The sequence below is a fragment of the Cygnus olor genome, chromosome 17 (assembly GCF_009769625.2).
Source record: "Cygnus olor isolate bCygOlo1 chromosome 17, bCygOlo1.pri.v2, whole genome shotgun sequence".
Classification (NCBI taxonomy): Eukaryota; Metazoa; Chordata; class Aves; order Anseriformes; family Anatidae; genus Cygnus; species Cygnus olor.
The window spans coordinates 9,902,756-9,926,422 of NC_049185.1; the positions used below are offsets into that span (position 1 = coordinate 9,902,756).

At 38.0% G+C, this 23,667-nt stretch overlaps 2 protein-coding genes across 17 annotated transcripts in view; one reads left to right on the forward strand and one right to left on the reverse strand.

Annotated features, from left to right (window-relative positions):
• RIMBP2 (RIMS binding protein 2) overlaps positions 1-1,522 on the forward strand; it is a 145,029-nt gene extending 143,507 nt beyond the window's left edge. For all 10 annotated transcript variants that reach the window (XM_040577642.1, XM_040577648.1, XM_040577649.1 and 7 more), the window contains one exon: positions 23-1,522. In XM_040577642.1, the coding sequence (XP_040433576.1) occupies positions 23-211 (189 nt within the window). In that variant the 3' untranslated portion in view covers positions 212-1,522. The remainder of the gene's footprint in view (positions 1-22) is intronic.
• Positions 140-23,035, reverse strand: PIWIL1 (piwi like RNA-mediated gene silencing 1). Of its 7 annotated transcripts, none has more exons than XM_040577657.1 (21): positions 22,747-23,035; positions 22,024-22,112; positions 20,238-20,370; positions 19,522-19,647; positions 18,554-18,768; positions 17,611-17,732; positions 16,876-16,956; positions 15,743-15,940; positions 15,252-15,363; positions 13,731-13,851; positions 11,116-11,233; positions 10,877-10,991; positions 9,748-9,935; positions 9,057-9,129; positions 8,517-8,717; positions 8,124-8,227; positions 7,526-7,596; positions 6,756-6,909; positions 5,729-5,854; positions 4,351-4,498; positions 140-3,604 (listed from the first exon to the last, which is right to left on the reverse strand). In XM_040577657.1, exons 2-21 carry the CDS (start codon positions 22,102-22,104, stop codon positions 3,488-3,490), a joined length of 2,604 nt encoding a protein of 867 aa, XP_040433591.1. In that variant the 5' UTR covers positions 22,105-22,112; positions 22,747-23,035; the 3' UTR covers positions 140-3,487. The 7 variants fall into 7 exon arrangements, with proteins under 7 accessions (XP_040433591.1, XP_040433593.1, XP_040433592.1 ...); XM_040577659.1 differs by lacking the exon at positions 22,747-23,035 and adding an exon at positions 22,608-22,733; XM_040577658.1 differs by lacking the exon at positions 22,747-23,035 and adding an exon at positions 22,582-22,733.
• Positions 23,036-23,667: the final 632 nt, after the last annotated feature.

The following is a 23,667-nucleotide window of genomic DNA, read 5'->3' on the forward strand; positions in this document are numbered from 1 at the left end:
ATTATAACAATGTACCTAATAGGTTCCTCCTGAGAATACAGGTACATCAAGGAGAGCACCATCCCCCACAGTTCATCTCCATTCTGGGTCACCTACGTCACCTATGGGTTCTGGTAGTCCTGGGAGAGGCAGGGATATGTCCTCGAAAAAGAAAAAGGGGCTGCTTTCCAAAGGCAAGAAACTGCTGAAAAAACTTGGTGCAGTGAAATGATTCATGTACTCCTGGACAACTTGTAAAGCTTCCAGTCTGTGTATTTTTTTTTTTTAAATGTCAAAACTAGGGCTTTCATGACTACGCAGTACAACTTTATTAAACCTTTGCATTTTTAACTCTGACATCAATAGAATTATGTGAATTGCTTAAAACAGCAAGAAAAAAGCAGGTTGTGGGATTAAGACAGGAAGAACATGATTTTAGCTGAAGTCTATTCAACACCTGCAAGTGCACTGGATAAATCTCAGCCTTTAGTCTCCTTTAACCCTGGGTCAGGTGAAAAAGAAAAATCTGTTCATTGATTGCTGGTCAAGAGAGATCACCCCATTCTGTCTAATCTTAATCATTTAAAAAAAATGGTCTTGAAACTCCTAGTTTAAATCAGCCTTGATGTTTTGCCTTATTAATGCACAATGATTTGTACTGTCTAATAAATATTCAACATATACTTTGTATGTACTGTGTATTCAATTGTCCTCATCTTCCCTAAATCATAGTAATTTAAGATCAAATATGATGTTGCTAATTCCATTCAATGTATGATACAACTCTTGAGAGTTTGAAAGTACTGAGCAAAATGCTTTTTTCTTTCTTTTTTTCCTCTCCAAACCAAAACTCTTGTATAGGTTTCTTTTGTCAACATATTCACTAAACTGAAATCAGATACAGTCTAAGTTGTTCAGAGCCTCATCCCCACTTTCAATCATACAAACATCACAAACTTCAGTTCTGGAGTTCCTGGTTCACTATTCTAAATTACCATAAAAAAATAAAAAGAAACCTTTACTTCCCACCTTTTTTTCTGGTGGAGGTGCAGTCCTAAGTTAAAAGGCATTTTCATACTGTTGATGTCAGATTAAAGATTAAGTGCATGTCTAAAGTCAAAAACCCTGTTATATACACAAGCCGTAGCCAGTAAAAAGGCTGCAAAAGGTGATAAAAATATTAATTGCAATATTGGCATCTCAATAAAAACAATCTTACACACTGATGGCAGTCATTGGCTGTTACTATTTTGTAATTCTTGTCCATTTGTAAATTGTTTTTACTGTTTATACATACTTTTCAGACTGCCTTTCTTTTTGTAATTTATGGAAGGTTTATAAATGAATGATCAAAGCTTCCCCATTGTGTCTTCAGATAATATTGTAAATTACTGTAAGATACTGTGTGCTAGATTATACCATTTAATTAAAGAAAATAAATGGCCTAAATTTGTGGTAAAGTACCGTGTGGGTGTGTGCATGTGTACAATTGTTGTGTAATATATTTTATATAAATAAATAATTTGATATTTTGTAGAGTGCAGTATGTTTTGTGCATCTACTGTATGTGCTGCTGCTTATTGTGCTAGATGTCCCTCCCTCTCTAAAGAACTAGACGCAAACGGTAAGAGACATGCACAAGGATCCATTCATTCAGGTTACAGTACTGGTGCAACCTACATGTTCAAATACTGCACCCATGCGGAGAAGAAACAGTATGCAGGAGTCACCTCCTGCCTCTCTATAGCAGGCTAAGGCAGCAGGTGCACCAGCTCCTTATTTACTGACCTCAAGTAACACAAACCATACCAGGAAGAATACCCCTGACAAGCTTAAGTACATGTTAGTGTATGTTATTTTTTCCTAGTTATATAAGTAATACAGTACAACAATATGGCATCAATAAGACGAACACAGTTGCCTGAAAACATGCCTCTCCTCATTACAAATTTCATATATAAGAAAGAGGGTGGTAAAGGTTGTTTTTTTTTTGCTAGGCTGAGAAAATTAACTGAATACAGGTTGTAGAGACCCCTTATTTTTCTGAACTGTAGTACACCGCTGACCTCTGCTGAAGAATAAAGGCTCATCTAAAGCAGACACTTTCTAGAGATTAAAAAAAATTTACACTAGCATGTCACATTGTATGCCAAGTCCAGTCTTGAAGTATGTAAACAAATAAAGGATTACAACAACTTTATTCAGATCTTGCAAAGAAGAGGAACAAGGTTCACAAGTTAGTTTCAAAAAACAGCACTAATCCAAATACTTCCACATGAACTAGTTTGAGTCTGTACCAGGTAACACAACATCTGAAGTAGTCAGTGTTCTGCTTTACAAATTAAGCCACTCCTGCAGAACAGTTACCCCTAAGAATCTTAGAACTACAATCCAAAGCAATACCTAAGCACTTCCAATTATTTGGAATAGAAAATCCCAAAAGCCCTGTGAATAGTAAAATTTATTTATTTTTTTTAAACGCAAGTCAGTGCTGACATAGACACTGATATCTTCACTGGAAATGAACTGAATGCTTGCTAAATGAGAAAAACGAACAATGTTAACCACAAAACTTAGTTCATTCCAGTTAAAATCTGCAGTTGTCTATAACAATCTTTTATTCACTCTGCAGTTAACATGAAGTTGCACGACTACGCAAAAGTATGTCAATAGAATAGTCTGTGCTAAGCCACCAAGCCCACATAAGATCATTCAAGATTAGTGAAATCCATCCTTTTGTAGAGTGAATCCTGTAGTCATCGATAATAAAGGTGTTCTAGAGTTGTAGTAAGATACAAAAGTAATTTTGCATCCGACATTTCCCAAAGCTTTGGTATACTCAGAGCTCCCTCCTTAGCTATGCCAGTTTGAAAAATCCTACTTCATTTCCCTCTGTTCTTAGGCAGACACATGAGCACAAGACAGTTTCTGATTTCTCTGTGATTCACTTACAAGGACAAGCATTAAAAACCCATCCAGTTTTTTTTGCAGCACTTTGCAATTTTAATGTCTCAATAACCAAAAACAGCAAAACAATTTCTCTTTTTAAGAGGTGGATGATATGAAATAGTTAAAAGATAGTTTTGCTCTTATTTTAACAGCCAAGAAAGCAAGGGAACAACAATCACATTTTTGAAATTAGAAGATTAATGTGCTAACTGAAGAAGCTTGGATTTTGGTCAGCATAACTATGTATCTTGTAAGCTAAGAATAATTCCGTAGCAAACTTCACCAAAACCATAAATAAAATTAAGTACTGATAATATTTTGAGAAGAATCCCAAAAACACCTCAGTCAACAAATATTGAAAATTGTTTTTTATTCAAAATGCAGATCTGCTACCTCAACCTTTTTCCTGCTACAATGAAGATGAAGTTCCACAACTGCACACACTCATCACCCCACGTGTCTCAAAGAAAAAATAAAAACAACAAAACCACAAAAATTCATACAATTGTATATTCTCTAGAAAGGAACTGCACTTTGTTTTTTAGCTGATATCTCAACTTCAAAGATAATAAAGTCTGTCTGAAAGCAACAGGTTTGGTTCTCTGTGAATACTCTGACCTACAAGGAAAGCCAGTTTATGGGCATACTGGCAAGGAGCAGGTACTCTGATAACACCCTGCAGAAGGGGGAAGAAAAAAAAGGAATTACTTTCAAGTAATTTAACAAAGCATGCCTTCACTGTAACAAAAAGAATGCTAGAATTCAAGAGTTCGGACACATGTAAAATTTAGATTCCCTGTTGTTTATGCAGATTTGTGAAACAACGTTACTTATACTGATATGCATTAAAAAAGTGCTTTATAGAAGAGTACAATCAGATTCTCAACTCCATTCCCGACCTCCCTCAAAAAAAGCATGTCATGCAGGTTTTATATTCCATGCTTTATCTCACAGAAGGTGGGACACGTTAAGTCATGTGAAATATTTATGAATATTAAGATAACAAATCTAAAGCATGTTTCAAGCATGAGCTGACTCTGGGCTGATCCTGGTATGCAACAGAAGAGGCCCAACAGGAAATGTAACAACACAGTTCCATCTCTACAAAAATTATTGCTGGGGGTAAGAAATAATCACTTCAGTTGTGTTTCTGACATAGAATTGAGGGATAATACTCAAAACGTCAAGTATTTTCTAGTGATAATGAAAACTCCTTAGTCTTCAAACTTCAGAGAGACCAGGCGCTTGTGAGAGACTACCTCTCTGATGGCCACTCTAGGTCCGGATGCATAGTTGCAGACATTCTGGAACTGCATGGGTGCTTTAAAGATAACTTTTTTCTACCTTCTTGTGGGTTGTTACTACACAGAGGCAATCAGTTTATAAAGAAAAATATTATAATTTCCCCAAATAAATACTTACCGACCAGTTATAGTACATGTGGCAAAGTTTGTAGGTTAAACGTTGCACATGATCTGGTTTCAGTTTGCTAGTGTCATATATCACATTATAATGAGTGGGTGCAACACAGCCATTTCTCACTGCCTGACTCACAATAAAGAAATCGTACCTGGAATAAAAGAAAGAAAACCCCCAAAGTCTGATACAGAAAGTTGTTTTTCCTTAGAAAAATGCAAATCCTCATACGTTTGTCCTACTTATTTCTATTAAATCACATACATGCATATGCAGTAAACCCCAAAGTATTCCTTTTCTTTGGTCACAAAACAGTCAGTTCCCTCTATTTTTGAAAGGCCAGAATATACGGAAAAACACAAGGCATCCGATTAGATGCAGACAGTCGTAAGGCCACGAAGGTCTTAACCCTTCATCACAGTTTTCCTCCTGATGTGCTCCACCCTGCACATACACTTAGCTTACACTCCTCATCTGCATTTTGCTACTACACAGAGATGCTCCATCTTACAAGAAAGATACCCTTTCCAGAAGAAATACTTACCAGCCAGCTACAGTACATGTGTACTATAGAGCACTACAGTACACTAGCACCCTGAGCCATCTTTGGATGTTGGTAGAACCAGAGTCACTATCAGTAAACTTGCAACACCTGCAGTGAGGCAGTTAAATACACACACAAAAAAGGCAGAACTAGCTATTGTAACTATGCACTGCCACGGAAAACAATATTCTCTCTCCTGTGTGCTCCAGCATCCCTTGAACAAGTCCAACATACCACCGTCAACTGAATAAACTTTGCATTTCCTGGGTACCTGACCTAAGTTCCATGGAGCGTGTCTTAAAAAGTGGCACGTGAATGAAGACAAATGAGGTGTGTGCATATGTTTTACCTATACACACGACTGTGTAATTCTAAGTTGTCTTCTAGTAATTTACCAACCACCAAAAAAACTTCCAAGGCTTACTCATATGATGTACCCTTAAGTGACAAAGTTTAGGCACAACATCAAAACTGCACCCAGACAATTTAATTTCAGTCACAGACAGCTGAGTAATCCTATCAATAAGATGTCAGAGAGACTTTAAAAATCAAAAAGAGAAGCACCCAAAAGCAAAACAAACACACATAAATACAAAGCACATATAATACTCTTACATATATAAGTACTAAATATTGAAATACTGCATAATGAATTAATAAAATTTAAGCTTACCCATTTCCCATCTGCATGTTTACCCATTACCCATCTACATGTTTAATACCATTTCTTTTCAAAAGGGCACGTGTGGAAAGCATTCTTCCATTCAATCCCACCGACAATTTAATACTGGATATAGTTATTATCAGGTTGCTAGCAAATACAAGAATACACTAACTTACCATTCTGGTCTGGTAACCTCAACATCAACAACAGTACCAGGGGGTGGGTTTTTAAGTCCTCCACCAGACTGTGCAAAGAATCTGGTATTCACTCGTTTCTTCACAACTATCACAGTAAGTTTTGGACTAAATAAATAAGTGAAAATAAGAGAAAAGAAGAAAAAACAAACAAAAAACAAACAAAAAACTGTCCTGAAAACCTGCACTGAGACTATTTCAGTAGCAGATTGTCTGCAGTTTTCAATTAAAATCAACTTTAGAGTTCTCCAGGGCATTAATTTCAAAGGTAAGTCTTCACTGTTTCATTCATTTAGATTAAGTTGGACTTTGTTCATAATTTCAAATTTTTAGTTTTTGGTGCAACATCCACCAAATCAGTTTATATTTGATTTCGCAGGGAGATGAAAGACAGACCAAAAAGGAATCTTCCAAGTACAAAGCTGATTCTGCTATCTCTCTCCTTCATCTTTCACATATAGAAAAAACTTGTGTGTAATAATATTTTTTGGAAAAAAAGCAAGCCGTTAGAGAAATGAAACAGAAGTAGCAAGTACTTCAGTTTTGCCTAGTTCCAATTGTTTTGTGTTCTGCTTGCCTGTCATGTCAGGAAGTAATTTCATCATTCAGAGCAGACTAAAAAAAAGGTCAAATCGAAGACACAAATATGCAATACACAGTCCTTTCAGAATTGATAAGAGAAGCAGACCTATCGTACACATGAAATAGTAATCAGGTATGATCTACCAGTTGAAGAAGGTCTTAATTACTATGCATCAAGAACGACTGATGCATGTGTGCACATGTTGTGCTGTGTACTGAATACTTATGTGGTATGTACTAAAAAAATTCCTATTATATTACAAGTTATGCATCTCCAACCATGTCAGCAATCATCAGAAAAACAGTTTCTTGATGTGAAGCAATACAGATGAAAAGAATAAACAACTGTCATCAGTAACTGCTTTTTCTATCCTAGAGTTTATTTCTCTTGTGGTATGAAAAAAGGGGCCAGGGGACACAGACTTACTTGTAGTCTTTGCCAACAGTCTTTAAGCAATCCAGAAATTGAGGCACTTCGTAATTAACCAAAGTATGTAGTTGTCCATCTCCTACACCATCCCGATACACAATAATACGAGAGGGCAAATACTTATTCCACTTGAACCAATCTCTTAGAGCAGCTAAAAAAAAGTAAATTGTAAAGGCACTTCTGAATCTGCATTGCCAAAGGCTGTTCAGAAATAACATACAAAATAACCACAAGGAAGAAAAAGAAATACATTCTCATGGTTATACAATGTGAATACACCACAGCAGCAAATCAATACTCAATTAAAAGTACCTTTCATTCCACCCACTGAAGACTTCAGGGCTGCCAATCCACAAGTTAAAAACAAATCCCTATCCCAGAAGCAAAGAACAACAAAACCACATCAATTTTAGAATCGTTGCTTCCACCTGCTCTGCACGATAATTTTCTTAGAGATGCCAACAAGAAAACTTGTTTACTTTAGAATTAATTCTGATCTCCTTTCAATCCATCTCCTCTAAAACACTCTTTGAAGTGCATTCTAAGAAGTATTTAACTATCATTAAAAAATATGGGAATCAATGAAAGAATGTATACAAAATGATACTAAACTTAGCAATATTTACAACTATTTTAAACTTTTTTTTTTTTTAATCTATGTACAAGTTGGCAATACTTCCTCTTAAGGCAGCTAAAGAGGTGTGTTTTGAGGAAGCTAATTTGTCATGCCTTAACTGGCTCCACAAGAACAGAAAGCCTTCCCTTACTTTGCAAGCAAGCTTTGAGACCATCCACAAGTTCTTGCCCACGACTTTGAACAACACAGCGTGAGAACCACCTGTGAATGACAAAATAAAAGATGACATTTAAGGCGTTTACTGGGCTTACTTCAATAAAAAAATATTTTTAAAATGGCTATGCACATTTAGTCATTTTGGTTATTGTGGGTCAAGGCAGTCAGGAAAGAGTTAGTACACTATGAGAATGCTCTCCCTATAAAACCCTTGCACTAGACCAGTACCTTAGCACCACGCGAAATTCTTCTAAAAAAAAAAAAAACTTTCATACAAGTCAATTCAAAAAGGAGAAGAGCTTGTCACCCCAATGCCCTCCATTCATCTCAGCCCTTGTCCCACCATTGTCCCCTTCTGTCAAGCACAGTGGAAGAAGGGCAAGACTAATTTTTCAACGGATGCAGTGCAAGGAAGCATTCCCAAGTGAAACATCTATTCCTAACTTAGTATTTTAATTGTTATTAAAAATGTACAGTTAAATCAACTCAGACACTTACATGATGGCCTATCACATTAAAGCCTCTTTTCACTTAGTGGAAAGTGAAATTTTATTTTGGCTTCCAAATCTTACCGTGTCATTGTTTGATTCAGGCTAGCGACAAATCCTGCAATTGACTGCTTCCCAGCTAAAGTGTCATGGTAACAATCAATTCCCACAACCATTACCTGTTTCAGCTGAAAAGGAATCAACAAAGAACATGTTCATACGTGTAGATATGCCAAAGCACCTATCACCTCCATCCTATAATTTAACGGGATCATGACATAAGCTTAGCTGTTTTAGTAAAATATGGACGCTCAGTTCTTAAAAGCTACATTCCTCTTATGTCCAATTGAACTTCAGGCCCCTTCTCACAGACAAAACAAACTCTAGAAAAAGTATTTACTTTATTTTATTTAAAAGGCAAGCTTTTTTTCCAAAAATAAGACTGAATAAGGAAAATGAAAGAAAAGAAATACTTACTGGGATCTCAACACTCCAAAGTTCTCCACCCATTTTACAGTTCATTTGCAAGGCAATCTTTGTCGCTATGGCCAGAGTAGTCTGAGGCTTGCTTAAAGTGCGAGCAATCACACATTGACTTGGAATGGGACAATCCGTACAGAGGTATTTCTTTATAGCATCATACTTATCCTTTCGGGAACTAGACAAAATACAAACTGCCTTTGAAGGGAGAAAAAAGTTTTTAAGAAGCTGGATTCTCAGATTTACATAGCAGATGTAGTTCTTTCAAAAAAAAAACCTTTCTTACACATGAGAAATATTCATACATCAGCTATCTGATAAGTTTCAGAAGCTATATTTCAGAGTCAAGTACAAAGGCTTTTTAAACAGAAGGATACTGACAGACAGATTGGAATTTGAACAGGTGTATGAGAGCAGGCATGTAGGAAACAGTAGATATTCAGGGACCAGGAGTTTTTATTCCTAAGAAATAATCCACTAGTCTTAAAAAACAATGGCAGATTAACGTGCTTTGAAATTATGGATTAAAATACATACTATGTTTGTGTCAGGAGTGATACTTTGCTGTAAAACCCGTAAGTAAGCTTCTGTTCTATCATCCACTTCAATCCTGAAAAAGAGGAGAAAGCTGTTTTTTCTGTATTAATAGTTCGAACTGTTATTAAAATCACAGCAAGGACATAAAAATAAATACTAATAAGGATACTAAGCAAGGACATAAATACTGATGCATAATGGGTCAAGTGTCACATTTACAGCTGTTCAACATACAATATTTGCAGTTTTTGAACACTAAGGGAAATCACACTTGACTTAGGCTTCTGATGGCAATTAAAGTTAAAAACAAGGAAAGGCACAAAGATATCTAAAAAGAACAATCAAAATATGCTCAAGGGCTGCGTAAAAACACGTATTCCTTCTTGCATTACATACTGGTCCATCTAAAAAGGTTTTGTTTAATGACCAGATGTGTAATGCTGTTTGGTTTTGGCAGGCCTCAACCCCACAGTGAAAGCTTTCACAAATAGAAATATGAGTAAGAAACTCAGATAATTGACTAACCTGAAGAATTCGCAAACGGAAAGCAATTTTATTTTTCTTTAAGTTAAAATCTCAGCATAGAATCTCACATTAGCTATCTCTACTGCATCTCGTTTACCATGTGAAGCATGCTAACAGATATATCTTAGTAAGTACAGAATTATTTTACTTCAGGAAACGCACTTACATGGTTGCCTTGTTCATTCTGATTCCCATAGATGGTGTGACTTTAAACAGATTCTGAAGTAATGTATTCGCAGTATCATAGTTGCGCCGTGTGTATATTAATAACCAGTTGTCCAGAGGCTTTGCGCTGATTAAGGGAGCTACCCTAGTTTCCCTTGACCAATCAGCAAACTGAGGATTGTAATCAAACTGTAAATAAGAGGTTGAAAAGAAAGAAAATCAACACCCTACTGAACATGCTATCTCCTGATATAACTACCTCCTGATACGCTTCAAGAACAGACTATAACACTTTTGCCTAGAACGACTGTTTTTGTTTTTTCCACTAATGTCACTGACCAACTTAAAGTAAGCTTTATCTAAAACTTTCAAGGCATCCAACTTTCTTTAAATGTTTCACCCATTTAGCCAGTGTAAGTTACTATTTGCTGCACAGGTTATAGTTAGATAGAACTATAAATATAGCTGTTTATATATTAATATATTTTTCTCCCTAGATATATTTTTAAATAAGGTAACTGCTTGAGAAAAAGACAAGTATTATAATAGAGAAGGTATAAGATCTTTTTAAGATTAAGACAGGCTTTGCTGAGTACACAGATACTATTCAAACCTTCTCCATCTAACACCCATTGAAAACTAACAAACCCAATAGGACACAGACTATTATAGAGCAATTATATAGTGTTTTATGATAATCCATGATTTAATTGAAATTTCAGTTATTCATAGTAAAGAGTTACTCAGCTTTGAGTGAATAGATTCTGTATGTGTTTTTTCCATTGAACTCATTACTGGCTTTTCATTTGAAAGTCTTGGCATTTTAATAAATGAAAAATAATTAAAAACATCTGTATTCTCCTACTTTTGTATCTGAAACTACTTTGTTTAGACAGAAAGGACTGTTTCACAAGCAAGACGTTGTAGTAATTCAAGCCAGACTCAGGCATTTTCAAACAGAACTTGTAAACTACTTGAGAAGTTTTTAAGTGTCCTGTATGGACAATGACTTACGTATCATGCTTTCTCTCCTAATGTTTTGTTTATAAACCAACAAGTAGTATTTCATCCTCTAAGAACTTGCTTCATTGATGAGAGATGCAGAAAATTTTAGAAGTGATTTTATTTACCACATTTCCTGCTTGAAGGATCTTTTCTGATTGAACAACTCTTCCCGTAAAGGATAGCAAGTTAGAATCAAAGCTTAAACCCCAGTCCCGGAGTTCCTTCTGAACACCATCATCTCTGTTCAAAAACAACATTTCAATTAAAACAAGTTTGTTCTTGCTGGGATTTTTTTTTTTTTTAATAACTTTGTCATGAAAGATTTGGTTGACAGTGATGCACAAAAGATACCCAGGTAGCATACTTTTGGATGTAGTCAATAAGTCTTCCAATTTCACATTGCCTTCGCTCAGGTGGCAGTCGTGTATGAATGGCCAAGTCTTTCATCATGTTAAAATCATTCCGCATCTTCTCAGTCAATCCTGGTAACAGCAAAATCATTTTCTGAGTACAAGTTAGACTAAAGACAAAGAAAAGTAAACTCTAAAACCTATATAAACCAACAAGTGTTGTTCTCTGCAGTTCACTTTCAAGCTGCAGCAATTGAAGAGTGTAACACAGTCTGTAGCCAAGAGACAGTAATTATTTGTATGCAATAGTCAGTGCTATTTTAGGCAATTTAATAGTAATCTACATTAAGTTGTAAGAATACATCCCATACAACAGTAACAACTGATACCTCTGTACTGTGCTGTCATTGGCAGAAGTTTTGCTCTTCACTGAGAGCATATTTTCTGTTCACTGTCTGGGTTTAGTGGAAGTTTTCACTGTATTTGTAACATGCAAGCTCCTCAGCCTTTTCTTATTTTTAAAAGAAAATTGTATTTTCTAGTTTCCTTATTGCCCCCATTTGGTTTTCTTCATAGCGAAGAAGCAAAAGGAAGTTTGCTTTTACTAACCAGACGGAAAATAAATCCCTATGTTTAAGTAGACTCATGCTAGCGTTAACATAATTTCTATCAGATCCCCAAAGCTTTGAATTCATCCTCCCACGTAGTGAAGACTACCGTCACATAACATATTAATATAGTCATTCATTTCATTAGGAAAAAAAAAGTACACAAGATAAAATTCCCAAGTTGCTGAATACACTGAGGTCAGCTTTGCACTCTGAAGTTTAATTTAATATTCATGCCTGGCTGATTACACAGACTGTCAGCTAAAAAAAAAAACACCAACACACTTTCAAAATAAGACGTTCCTAATATTGTGATGCAAAGTCTTCTTACGATCCATACAAGCTTGTCTTTAAGCTTTATCTGTTACATTAAAACTTCATATTTTGATGCTCAGTAATCTCCCAGGTCTCCATACAAGATACGTACATTTGTTACTTCTGACCCGTGGTTAAAAAAACATGCTGAATTCTACTGTGAACACACACCTGGCTTTTAGTACTTGCTACAAGCTTAGGAGCTACTTAAGGACAATGAAGGTGCCTCAGTGCGGAACAGCTGACTAGGAAGCTGTAGCTGGCAACAAATCTCCTAGTTGAAATACTGCACTTTTATTTGGCACTTGAAACCAGACAGCTTTCTAGCCACTCTGAGTACCCCTCTAGAACTGGAGGAATTAGCACACAATTCTTGAGCTCCAAGTGAGGTATGCACACCAGTCACCAGATCTCCACACAGAAAACCCCTCCCAACTGTGGTAGCCCAGGAAACAGCCAAAACCAAGTCCTGCCATTTCAAACAGGTTTGAGGCCTTTACTGAGGTCTGAACAGTCTATCCAAAAGACAGAAAAGCATGGCAGCCTATCTATAATGGATGACAGGTTGGTCAGTCTTCCTATCAGAAAATAAGTTTTGGACTATCCTAGATGTGTTCCAAATATTACCAGGAGGCATCTGTAACAAGATTCAAGTTGCGTTCACAAATCAGCTCTATCATTTGTGTAACAATCCCACATTTCCATTACTCCTCCTGAAATCTGAACTACACAGACGTCAGAAATCCTAGAAGGGCTTTATGCTTTTACAGCATGCTAGGGCTGTCCTCAATAATAGCAAGCAAACAGTTTTAAGACATAGCTCAGCAATTTCACACCCAGAAGGAGGCCAGTGCAACTGCACAGGTACCTTATAAAACTGCGAACGTAAAGCATTTGATGCCAGCCAAAGTATAGTTTACAAGAACTTGAGACAGGATGTGCCATCTATCAAAAGGTAAACGGCTGAAATTCTACGCACATATTCATCATGTCACCACTAAGAGCAGACTTGTGCATACTTTTTAAAAGAGAAGTCCAGCAGAGGCAATTTGCTTACTGCTCAGGATCACAAAATCACTGGTATTGAGCATTTCTTGCCTGTCATGCAGATCAGCTGTGCATGTGCTGCAGCCACATAGTGGCATCAGTGGTAATCAGAGCTTTAAGGTTCTCACTCAACACATCTCCATCTGCACAGATGTCAAGGAAGACATTTTTAGATTTTTGCATGAGGGGACACCAAATTGTAAGATGGACAGCTCTTTATTTAGATTTCCAAAGCAAACCAAACCAGTTGTTTAACTGAGACAGTTCATTTTGCTCAGAAGTTATCCAACTGAGATGGCCAGGTACTGCTACATGCAAACTAAGTATCTCAGAGAAAAACAAACATTCTTATGCAACTCACAAGATTATCTACAGATAATTTCCCTTTTTCAAACAGAAGTTATACTGTCAAAAATTTTTTAAGTTATTACTGTGCCAACATTCTATTTCCTAAGTGGAGACTATGCAACAGCAAAACCCTTCAAACTTTTCAGTCTCATTTAAATAACTAAACTGAACTACACGCTTGTTTCTGAACTCACTTTTATACAAGCAAATCAGTTCTAGTTAACTTGACGAGGTTGCTGTCAAAATATCAGTTTCAGAAGGAGGTATGGTTTGACAGATGCTTGAGTGTGAAGCAGCTACTGCTACAGTACCTGTTAAGTAGCACAGCTCTGGAATTAGAACCACAGGTCCTGATATCATGCTTCCTCTCTTCCTCCGAGACTGACTGATCAAGACAGGCTGGTTCAAGTCAGTAATTTCTTGATTATATTGCTGTATTAGAAATACATATTGCATGTTAGTTTATTCATAAACACGTGGTTTTCTTAATACTCACTTCAGAAAGTATTTTTTATTAAACAAAAAAAGTTTTTATTAAAGAAAAAAGCAAACTCGTTTTTTGATTGGCGCATTCACTTAAGGGGAGCTGTTTTTGTCAGAAAAGGACAAAAACAGAAGCACTGTTCTCTCTGCTGGTGTCATCAAGTTATTGACTTGTAAGATACTGACTTGTAAGAGATAACAGAAATAATCCTTCTGCCTTGCTTGAGGCAGTACCACGCAAAGCACCTAACCAAAGATTAGGATGCTCATTTCAGATCTCCAATGGACAAGGTTTCTGCCCTACGTAGCAATTTAATTGAAGACATTACAAGAATAAAACAAGATTCCATTAAGTCTGTAATTCATCCCCACCCACCCAGTCCCCAGCCTTTCTTCACATCTGGCAAGAGCTGGTCTGTCTAGTGATCACTAATTTAATTTAGAAAGAAAAAAAAGCTGACAGCCAAACATACTTCATAGTTTAACCCTTTCTTATTCTTAAAGGGAATCACACCCCAGAAAACATGCAAAGAATAGCATTTAAAAACAAACAAACAAAAAAAAGTGGTATCACAGCGAAGGCATGAAGTCACAAACATTATGAACTCCAACCTGAACTAGAATAGATAATAAACTAGAAGCAAAATTTAAACTAGGTTCCATCGAGTTTTACAGCAGAAACTTTTGTGTAGAAAGATTCCACAATTCCAGTGTTTGGCTTTCCAAAAGACAGTCTCTGGGACCGTCTCAGGTCCTGACAGGCCAGTCTTGCTAGTGAAGACTGAGGCAAAGGCAGCATTCAGTACCTCAGCCCATTCCATACCCTGTGTCACCAGGGCCCAACTCATTCACAACAATGGGCTCACATTTTCCCTAATCTTCCTTTTGTCTTATAGAATACCTATAAATAAAATACCATACAGTAAATACCTACGTACTTAGATCCTTTGTTGTTGTCTTTTACATCCCTTACCACATTCAACTCCAGTTGGGCTTTGGCTTTCCTGCTCATCCCTGCATGCTGGGACACTGTCTCTGTATTCCTCCCAGGTTACTTGTCCCTGCATATTTCCTTTCTGCCTTTGAGCTTTACAGAAGCTCCTTGATCGTCCGTGCCATCCTCCTGGCATTTCTGCCCAGTTTCCCACTCCTTGAGATGGGCCACTCCTACCCAATGCAAGCTGCCTACTGTAGTTACTTCTTTGACATTACACAGTATCCATTAAAATAAAATTCTGCTAAACCCAACTAGGAATGACTAATCCATGCATTGTAGGTAAAACCTCCAAAGATGCTCTGAAGTTTCAAGTTCAAGCATAATACACAGAATGACAGGTAAGTTTCCATACCCTTTTGTAGTAGTCTACGTAGCTGATCTCAGAGCCATCTGCCCGTCTAAAAGTACACTGTGGATTGGCATCCCAGTCAATGTCATCAACTCTGTATGTTCTGTTGTTGTACCTGAATAAACAATTTCACCATTTTATTTATTTTTTAAATCTTAAATGCAACTGAAATAGAACTGTTAAGAAAAAAGTTGATGGCAATACTCATTTAAGTGGAAGTTTTGCTCTTACCAGCAACAGTAACTTCAGGTTTCCAGTTATAACAGGTATCAATCATAACAGGTATCAATTCTACTAAAAGCTACATGCTAATAACACAAAGTGAAAACAGACCTAATCCAAGATGTGATTCCCACTTTTCTAAATGCTGTTAGCTCAATTAATTTGCTAACTGGACAATGATAACATTTTCAGGTTCATAGTATATTCCAGGACATGGAACACCCCCCCCAAAAAATAAAACAAATCTCTGAGAAGAGTCCAAAAAGACTTACTTTGTAAGAATAATTAGACCTATCAGTTCTTTAGCGCAGACATCTCTAAATCTTTGCTCTTCAACCTGGTAATAGAGACTGTACATAAAATCCAACACTGTTTCACTGCGAAGAATCTTATGGCTCACATCTGCACATAACATAATGCTTTCCTCATACTGGAGAATAGAACTTGTGAAGCCTGGCCAAACCATCAACCTGCCAAAAAAAGAGAACATACAGGATCTTAATATACTTTGAAGCATCTCTGTTCTCACTCTGAATTATTTCTGTCCACTTTCTCAGACACTTGAAATTAGCCATGACACAACGAAACCATCATTCAAATATAAACAAGATCCCAAAAGTTAATAAAAATAAAAATATTTTAAGTGCAGGTATCTTTAACTTTTATTTTTTTTTTAAGTCTTAAATTGACTAAATTAATGATACAGCAGTATGACTGAACCCCCAAAAAAGGGCACTTCAGAAGTTAAGAAATCCATTTCATACTATTAGTCTTAAATATCTTAAACAGAAAGCATATAGGTATTCAAAAACTGTGTTGAAGAGAAGACCAATAGTTTATCTATTAGAACACCATCCAGTTTCTCCAATCAAGCAGGTTATGTATGCTAGACTAACTGTAAGGTGCACACCACAGCCTTATGAGGGTAGCAACTCAAACTCAAGCTAACCCACATGCACAGTAAGCCTGGGGCTGGCCAAAAGCACCAGGTACATTCTAGGGGATCCTGGTGGGGGATAGGGACAAGACAACAGCCTCCAACAGGGGACTTCAAAAACTACCCATGCAGTGGGGCATGGCCAAATACAAATTTACTTGGCAGGTTAAATGGCCTTCAGAATGAAAGCTGGAAAGTCCTGAACTTTAGAGTTGAAGTATTCAATGATCTCAGCTTTACAAACATTTAAGCAAGGTTTCTGACATCCCAGTTAAATGTAGAACAGAACACACATTGGGTAAAGAGTCATCAGATATTGCACACAGCAGGAAGTTATGAGAAGAAGGCCTCATGCTCCATAGGAATAACGGGTTTTAAGTCTACGGCGTTATTACAAGATAAACCACGGGAGCAATACTGAAAAATCCTCCTCTTTCTCCCCACCCTTGGCTTTCCATTTTGCCAAACCTGTGATTAGGGATGCTGACTGGGTCATTGGGGTTGTAATAGTTACGTCCAATCTGCTGCAAATTCATCATCTTCAAAAGCCTGCAAGTTGAAATAAAGATGTCATTCACCATTATTATTCAGTTTATCAACTATCTGTGGTCCCATCTCTCTGCACAGCTGTATTATTTGTTCATCCGACTACATGAAAGTCGGAAATGTGAACTTTTGATTAACTTAAATTTAGAAATTTAGTTTATTAAATGACAACTTCAGAAGTTGAGAATAAGTTAGCATATAACCTTATCAACCAGCTGAAGGTAACAGTCAAAACAAGCTACATTTCATGTGAAACCAGGTAGCAAGTTCAAGTAGAAAGATTATAGTGGAAGGAAAAAAAAAAAAATACATTTTTCAGTTCAAAATCTTGAACTACACTGTGCTTTAAGAGGCAAATCCACAGACAGAAGAGGGCAGAGACAGGCTAACTGCCTACAACAGTGAGCACTGCAGCATGTTTCTGCTTGCTCAGAAAAAAGGCATAAACTAATTTTTCACTAACATGTACCAGAAGCATGCATATAACTGCACGCTAAAATGTTGCCAGATGTGGTCAGCCACATAGTAACATCAGCTACAAAGGCTTGAAAATTTACATTTGTCATATTGATTTGTAGTCCATTCCTTAGAAAGGAAACACTTAAGTCAGATATTTCTCAAATGACTTCTTATAAAGACATAACTTGGCAAGCAAACCTTCTAAAAATGATGTTATAAAACTGCAGGCATGTAGGTGAACTAGGTGGCAATTCATTAGTCAGTGTGATTGTGATCTTCACATCTTCTCCATTTCGAGTCTTACTAAACACTTCAGTAACCTGAAAAAGCCAAATTAGATTAATAAAACTGAAGGCAAACAGGGCTATAGCTGGACTTTGCTCCATTAATATCAAGTATAGTAGCATATTAAAATTCTACATAATAATCTCGAAAATTAGCTGAAACAGGAATTTGATTTCCTCCTATGACTGTAAACTGCAACCAAGAATGCTTTGTTTGCTTGGGTCAAACACTAGGCGTAGAACAGAGGCTATCCCCAAAGCAGCTTGTACAAGCAGACAACTTGGGGTGGATTGTTAGCAGGGACGCAAAGGGGGCTACTGCCGTTGGCTGACTGCAGGCTAGCAGACGAACTCCACCTCACCGCTTGCTCACACCTCCTTGCCTCCCGTCCCAGTAGGACAGTGGGGAAAAAACAGGATGAACAAGAGCAAGAAAGCTCATGGGTCAAGATGAAGACAGGGAGATCACTTACAGAATTACCATCACGGGCTAAACACAGATTCAAGTTGTGGAAATTAACTTTGTATTTACTTACTAATTCAGATACTGGAGAGAAAAAAAAAATTAAAAATGCATATGGTAAACACCTACTGAAACATGTAGAAAGAAAGATACTGTCTGTACTATCTGCTTCTGTGCAGAGGGTTATTCAAGTTTGCAGAGCCTGAGAATTAGAATTAGAAGTTTATTACCAGATTTCTCTGTGCAAGCAAATTAGCTTACACTACTAAATTCAATCCAACTAAATGTTACTCATGAGACATAAATTCTCTACATTCAGCCAGACTAGGAAGAAACAGCAAGCACCATAAAATGCAAGTCAAAATAAAAGTATTATAGAATTCTCATATCACACCTTATTCCCTAGTTTTTTTGGCAAGAATAATATTGATCCATCAAACGCATGTGTCTTTCCAATTAGCTCTTCATGCTGAAAGAGCAAAGCTGATCGAAGACGGCGTGCTTCCATCTCAGGATTATAGCCAATATGGTACTGATACAAAGCCCATTGGGGTCGAGATGTCAGACGAAAGTAATTTGCAATTAATTTTATCATAATACCTGAAGAACCTAAAATGAGAGGCAAACATCCTAGTGGTTACAAAAGTTTTTAACAGCTTATAGTACTTTAACAACTCCGAGAAGTTTTAAAATACTGTCATACATATAGAGATTAGATACCTGTTGCATTCTGCAATTGTTCTGTACAATGAAAGTTATAGAAAATTGTCACATATGCACAGCGTTATCACAGTCACCAGAGCTTTTTATAATTCCTTCATCCATCAGGAAAACTCCCACATCAATTGAGGTAAACATTTATATCAGTAACCTGTCTCCTAAAGGGTAAGCACCATCTACAACAGAGATGAATCGCTACCAAAACACAAATGGACAAATTACTTTCTTTATGTGAGCGATAAACATGGAACAAAAACCAGCACAAGTATCAATCTCTATATATATCCACATTCCCATTCACACAGGCTAAAATGACATTTCTTTCGGTATTTCAAGATTTAAAAATAAAAAACATGCAGTGAGAACTAGCTGCAGGTCAGTTAAAGTATTTTTGCTATTTTTTCAAGTTTCATTTCAATTTCCTTTAGACTTAAAAACACAAATTAATACAAAAAGTGCACTGCAGTCAATTATGGATTATCCATTTTATTTTGATTATCCACTTTTCCTATTCAAAATATACCTTAGACAAAAACAAAAAACCCTACAACATGCAAAGCAATTGGCAATACTAGGTTGACCTTTAAGACTACTTTTCATTTCAACTTTGTTACAGTTGTCCATAATCTAATCTGAACATACCAGTTTTTGATTCTCGAACATGTTCTATGGCTTGCCGAGTATTCACCCCTAGGTCATGGAAATCCCGACGACGTCCACCCCTATCTGCTAAAGACAACTCCTGAAATCCGGCTGAAATCTGTAATCCTATTGGTTTGAAAATTGAGAAAAAATTGAAAAGTAATACATACCATCTTCCTAAGATTTACATTTAACCAGCATGCAAACAGAACAGCTCGTTAGCCAGATGAAAAAGGATGGACTAATAAACTAAGTCAACCTCTTCTGCAAATACAGGGGAAATAGCACTCGTTTCAACTCCAGATAACACTGAAATGTGAAAGAGTACATTGTGACACACAGTGATGTGAGTTTCATTTCATTACTAACATTCAAGAAAGAGAATGACATAGCAGAAAAAATACTACCGGTAGTCATGCAGCTGATTGTGCCAACAGCCTTCTAATTTTATTTATTTACTATTTTGATAAAGGAGCTGGTAACCTGTTTAATTTCTAGCACACTTAAGGTAGCTTTCAAAAGTCCAGGTTCTGTTATGCTGCATATTAAAGTGACAACACTATCAACACAAGGTAAACACTGTAAACTTTTCCAAATCCTAGTAAGAATCTAATTTTGAAAAGAAGAATTAGAAACGTTGTATAAAGAACACATTAATTGCATTCCCTTCAAAACACTTGCTCTTGTGGGAAATAACATTTTTTCCCCTTTCTGACCTGGAGGCTTTGGAACACTCTGAGGGCCTCTCTGTCGTCCACGGCCACCGAATTCTTCTGACAGTGTTTGCGGAAGACTTGGCTGTTGAGGTTGCCGATGACCAGATGGATGACTTGAAAAAGACTGTTGAGCCTGCAATAGTTGTGAACAACTTTTCCTACCACAACTGAAGAAACAGCATGCTTCTGGGAGTACAGCAAAACACAGCCACTAATGAAGTTCAAATACCCAAATACCCAAGTTTAACAGCTATATACTTAATATAGGAAAAAAGGAATTAAATGTAGCAGAGAGATTACTTTGTACTTCAAATACTAAAACAATGGGTTTACAATTTGTCATATATATATATATTTATTTTTTTTCTGGAAGTTATGTTCATTTATCTGCAGTACTTATTTTATAAAAACAGCTCTTGCAGCTTTAGTGTTCAATGATTAAGTAACATTAAAGAGTGTCACGTCTGGAAGAATTCTTCAGAATAACCTGAAATAGATAAGAGTTTTTTTTTTCCCCAAAAAACAAATTCAAGTTTCCAGAGAAGAAATACAGATTTATTCTATAAATAAAACTACAAAACCTGAGCAGCTCTGTCCCACAACACAGCAGTTATTGTAGGACCCCTCAAACCACTGCCACACACCCTGCCAGCACCCCACCCCTGGAATTCCTCTACCCCTTCACTCTCAGAGCACTTGGCACCTGTCTCACAATTCCCACATGCATGTTCTGATGCGGAATGCAGTGCTCCACAACATCAGTAAGTAGGCAGGCCTCCCCGTTCTTATATTCTCCACCTTATGGTCTTTATGTCCACTCAAAACAACTTGTTGCAATTTGTGCTCACTGTCCTCTTTCCCTGTACTCCTTCCTACTCATCCCTTTGCTCCCCACCCCCCTTTTCCTACCTTTGCAGCAAGAACAACCACAAATTTGTCAGAAAATCAGTAAGGAAAGGTAGGCCTCTGACCTTAAACCTCACTAACCTTTTTTGGAAAAAATTACTCGCAGTAACAATTTGGTGGTATTATGATACCTCCGTATCAGTCCAGTGTAAAAGTCAAATAGTATGGTTCATTTCTACAACACATGGCTACTTGCTACTGTCTTCCCCTACAATTAGGGCAGATCGTGTTCTCACTTGAGACAAGTGCACGCCTAAGCCCTCGTTTTCCAAACTTGTATGAAACTTTTTTCTTCATTCTGCAGCCTCCTACAAAAAAGGCTTTAGAAACACTTCTGGAACTGACCTTTGTGGAGGAAGATATGCTCGGCCTATACAATAGAATAGTGTCAGTCTACATAGGGAGAAAAGAGCTGAAACCATTTTTTTCCTCCTCTCAGACTGCATCAACATTTGTAGTCCAACTTCACCCATAGTCATGGTTTCTTTTCTTTCCTCCTCCACAACAGGATACCGACATCACCTCCTGACTTCTGCTATAAATTCTACTCAAGTCATAGAGCACAAGTTTGAAGTAATCATGTCTCAGGTTTATAAACACTGTTCCAAGTTCAAGAGGGCCATCAATGCTACTGATGCAAGACACATTTTCCTATTTCAGAAACAGGTGCATAAGCTACCTCCTATTTCTACTCATCCTATTCAGACAACTATATTACAATAGGGCACCTATTTAAAAATCACAAAAAATGTTTATTAATTGCTTTTGATTAAATACATCTGACACGAGATATACATACATATATCATCCAATGTATAGATCTGATATTAGCTAAGACTTTTCAGAGCGTAGCTATGTGAATTAAAAAGAACCAACTTACAGACGCAGCTCCTACAGAAGGAACAGCAGTCTCCTGTCCTGGAGGCCTCCCTCTGGCTCTGGCTCTAGCTCTTCCTGTCATTTTCCCTTCTAAGATAAGGCATGTACAGCATTAGCGTTCAATCTCCCACTTCCCCCACCCAATACATATTATGAGCAGCACTATTACATTTGCCCTTGTTTAATTTAAACTGGCTCAGTAAGATGCACCCTTATTTACGAGCCCCCCAGCCTTTGTCTCTCCACGTTAACACAGCCACAAAAGCCAGTGTGGGTAATGGCTCCTCAGTGCAGGCCTAATGGCACAGCCCACGAGGTGCTTTCAAACTGTGCAGAAAGACAACTAGAGAGCACAGGCAAATACACAACCTCAGTCAAGCCAAAGTCTGGGCCCACGACGTTAAGTTACATATACAATCGGGTTCAGACCCATTCCCCACTCTAGCCCTGGAGTACCTCACGCCCCCTGCCCGCCACACACCCACGCCTCTGCTCAGACAGATCCCTAATACCCCAAACCACCCCCCGAGCCCCACGCACTCCTCCCACAACAACCTACCCCCTCTCTGGTCTCGGCCCCAGCACCTCCACCAGCCTCGGGCCGTTAGCAGAGCCCAACCCAGGACCGCAGCCGCTCCCCCACACACAGACACGCCCCAGCCAGGCCCTCAGCTTTATCACCGCCGGCGCCTCTCCTCAGGCCAGAACCAGCGCCTCATCTCACCTCACGCAGCACGCGCTAGCGGCGCCAGGCGGGAACGCTCGGCCTCCCCTGATTGGCTGCCGAGGGCCGAGCGCTGCCGAAGACGCCCGAAGGGCTCGGCCGGCCTCAGCGGACGCAGCTGAAGGTGGCCGCCTTTTCCCGCCTCTGCCCTCACAGGGGCTTGCCCCGCCCTGTTGCCGTGCTGGCCCGCTGCCTCGGCGACAAATAATGAAAGTGGATAAATAAAAGTTCTGTCTGGTCGTGCAGACATGCTGCTCCCCGACAGACCTGGGAGGCTGAGTGAACCGGGACGGGCCCTACGACCGCTAAGAGGTCTTCCTGCCCTGGAGGCTTGTTCATCAGCCAAAGTGGGCTTTTGGTTGTTTTTTATAACTTTCCTGAGGGAAATTTCCTCTAAAAATTATTCCCTCATCGCGATTCTTGCTTGAAACGTGGATGTAAGTTAGCCAGAAGGTGGAGCAATAAAACAAGAAATAAAACTCCGAAGTTGTTCCAGAGGGTTGTGTTTGTCTACACAGATACGGGTAAAATTTCTTGCTCTGCTCCAGAGATATGCTGAATATAGACAAAAATAGACACAAATAGGCTTAAATGTGCACTTCATGGAAGCTGTTGGAAGGAGTGACTGGGCACAACCCAATTAAGCATCAACAATTCAAAACACATGAGCAATCATCCTCACATTGAGCTGTGCTCTTCAGCAGACTAGCAATCAAATAGAAAAAAAAAAGAAAAAAGTGCCTTTTTCTAAGCACCAAGACTGGTTCAATTGCGATGATTGTTTCCAGAGAATCACAACCTCTATTTCAGATACTTTGCAACAGAACTAGGAAATTTTATTACTTGGAAGTAAGTGGCCCTAAGTGGGAAGGGCCCCCACACTTCTGTAGCCAGGGTGCCTACGCAGCACCAGGGCTTAAG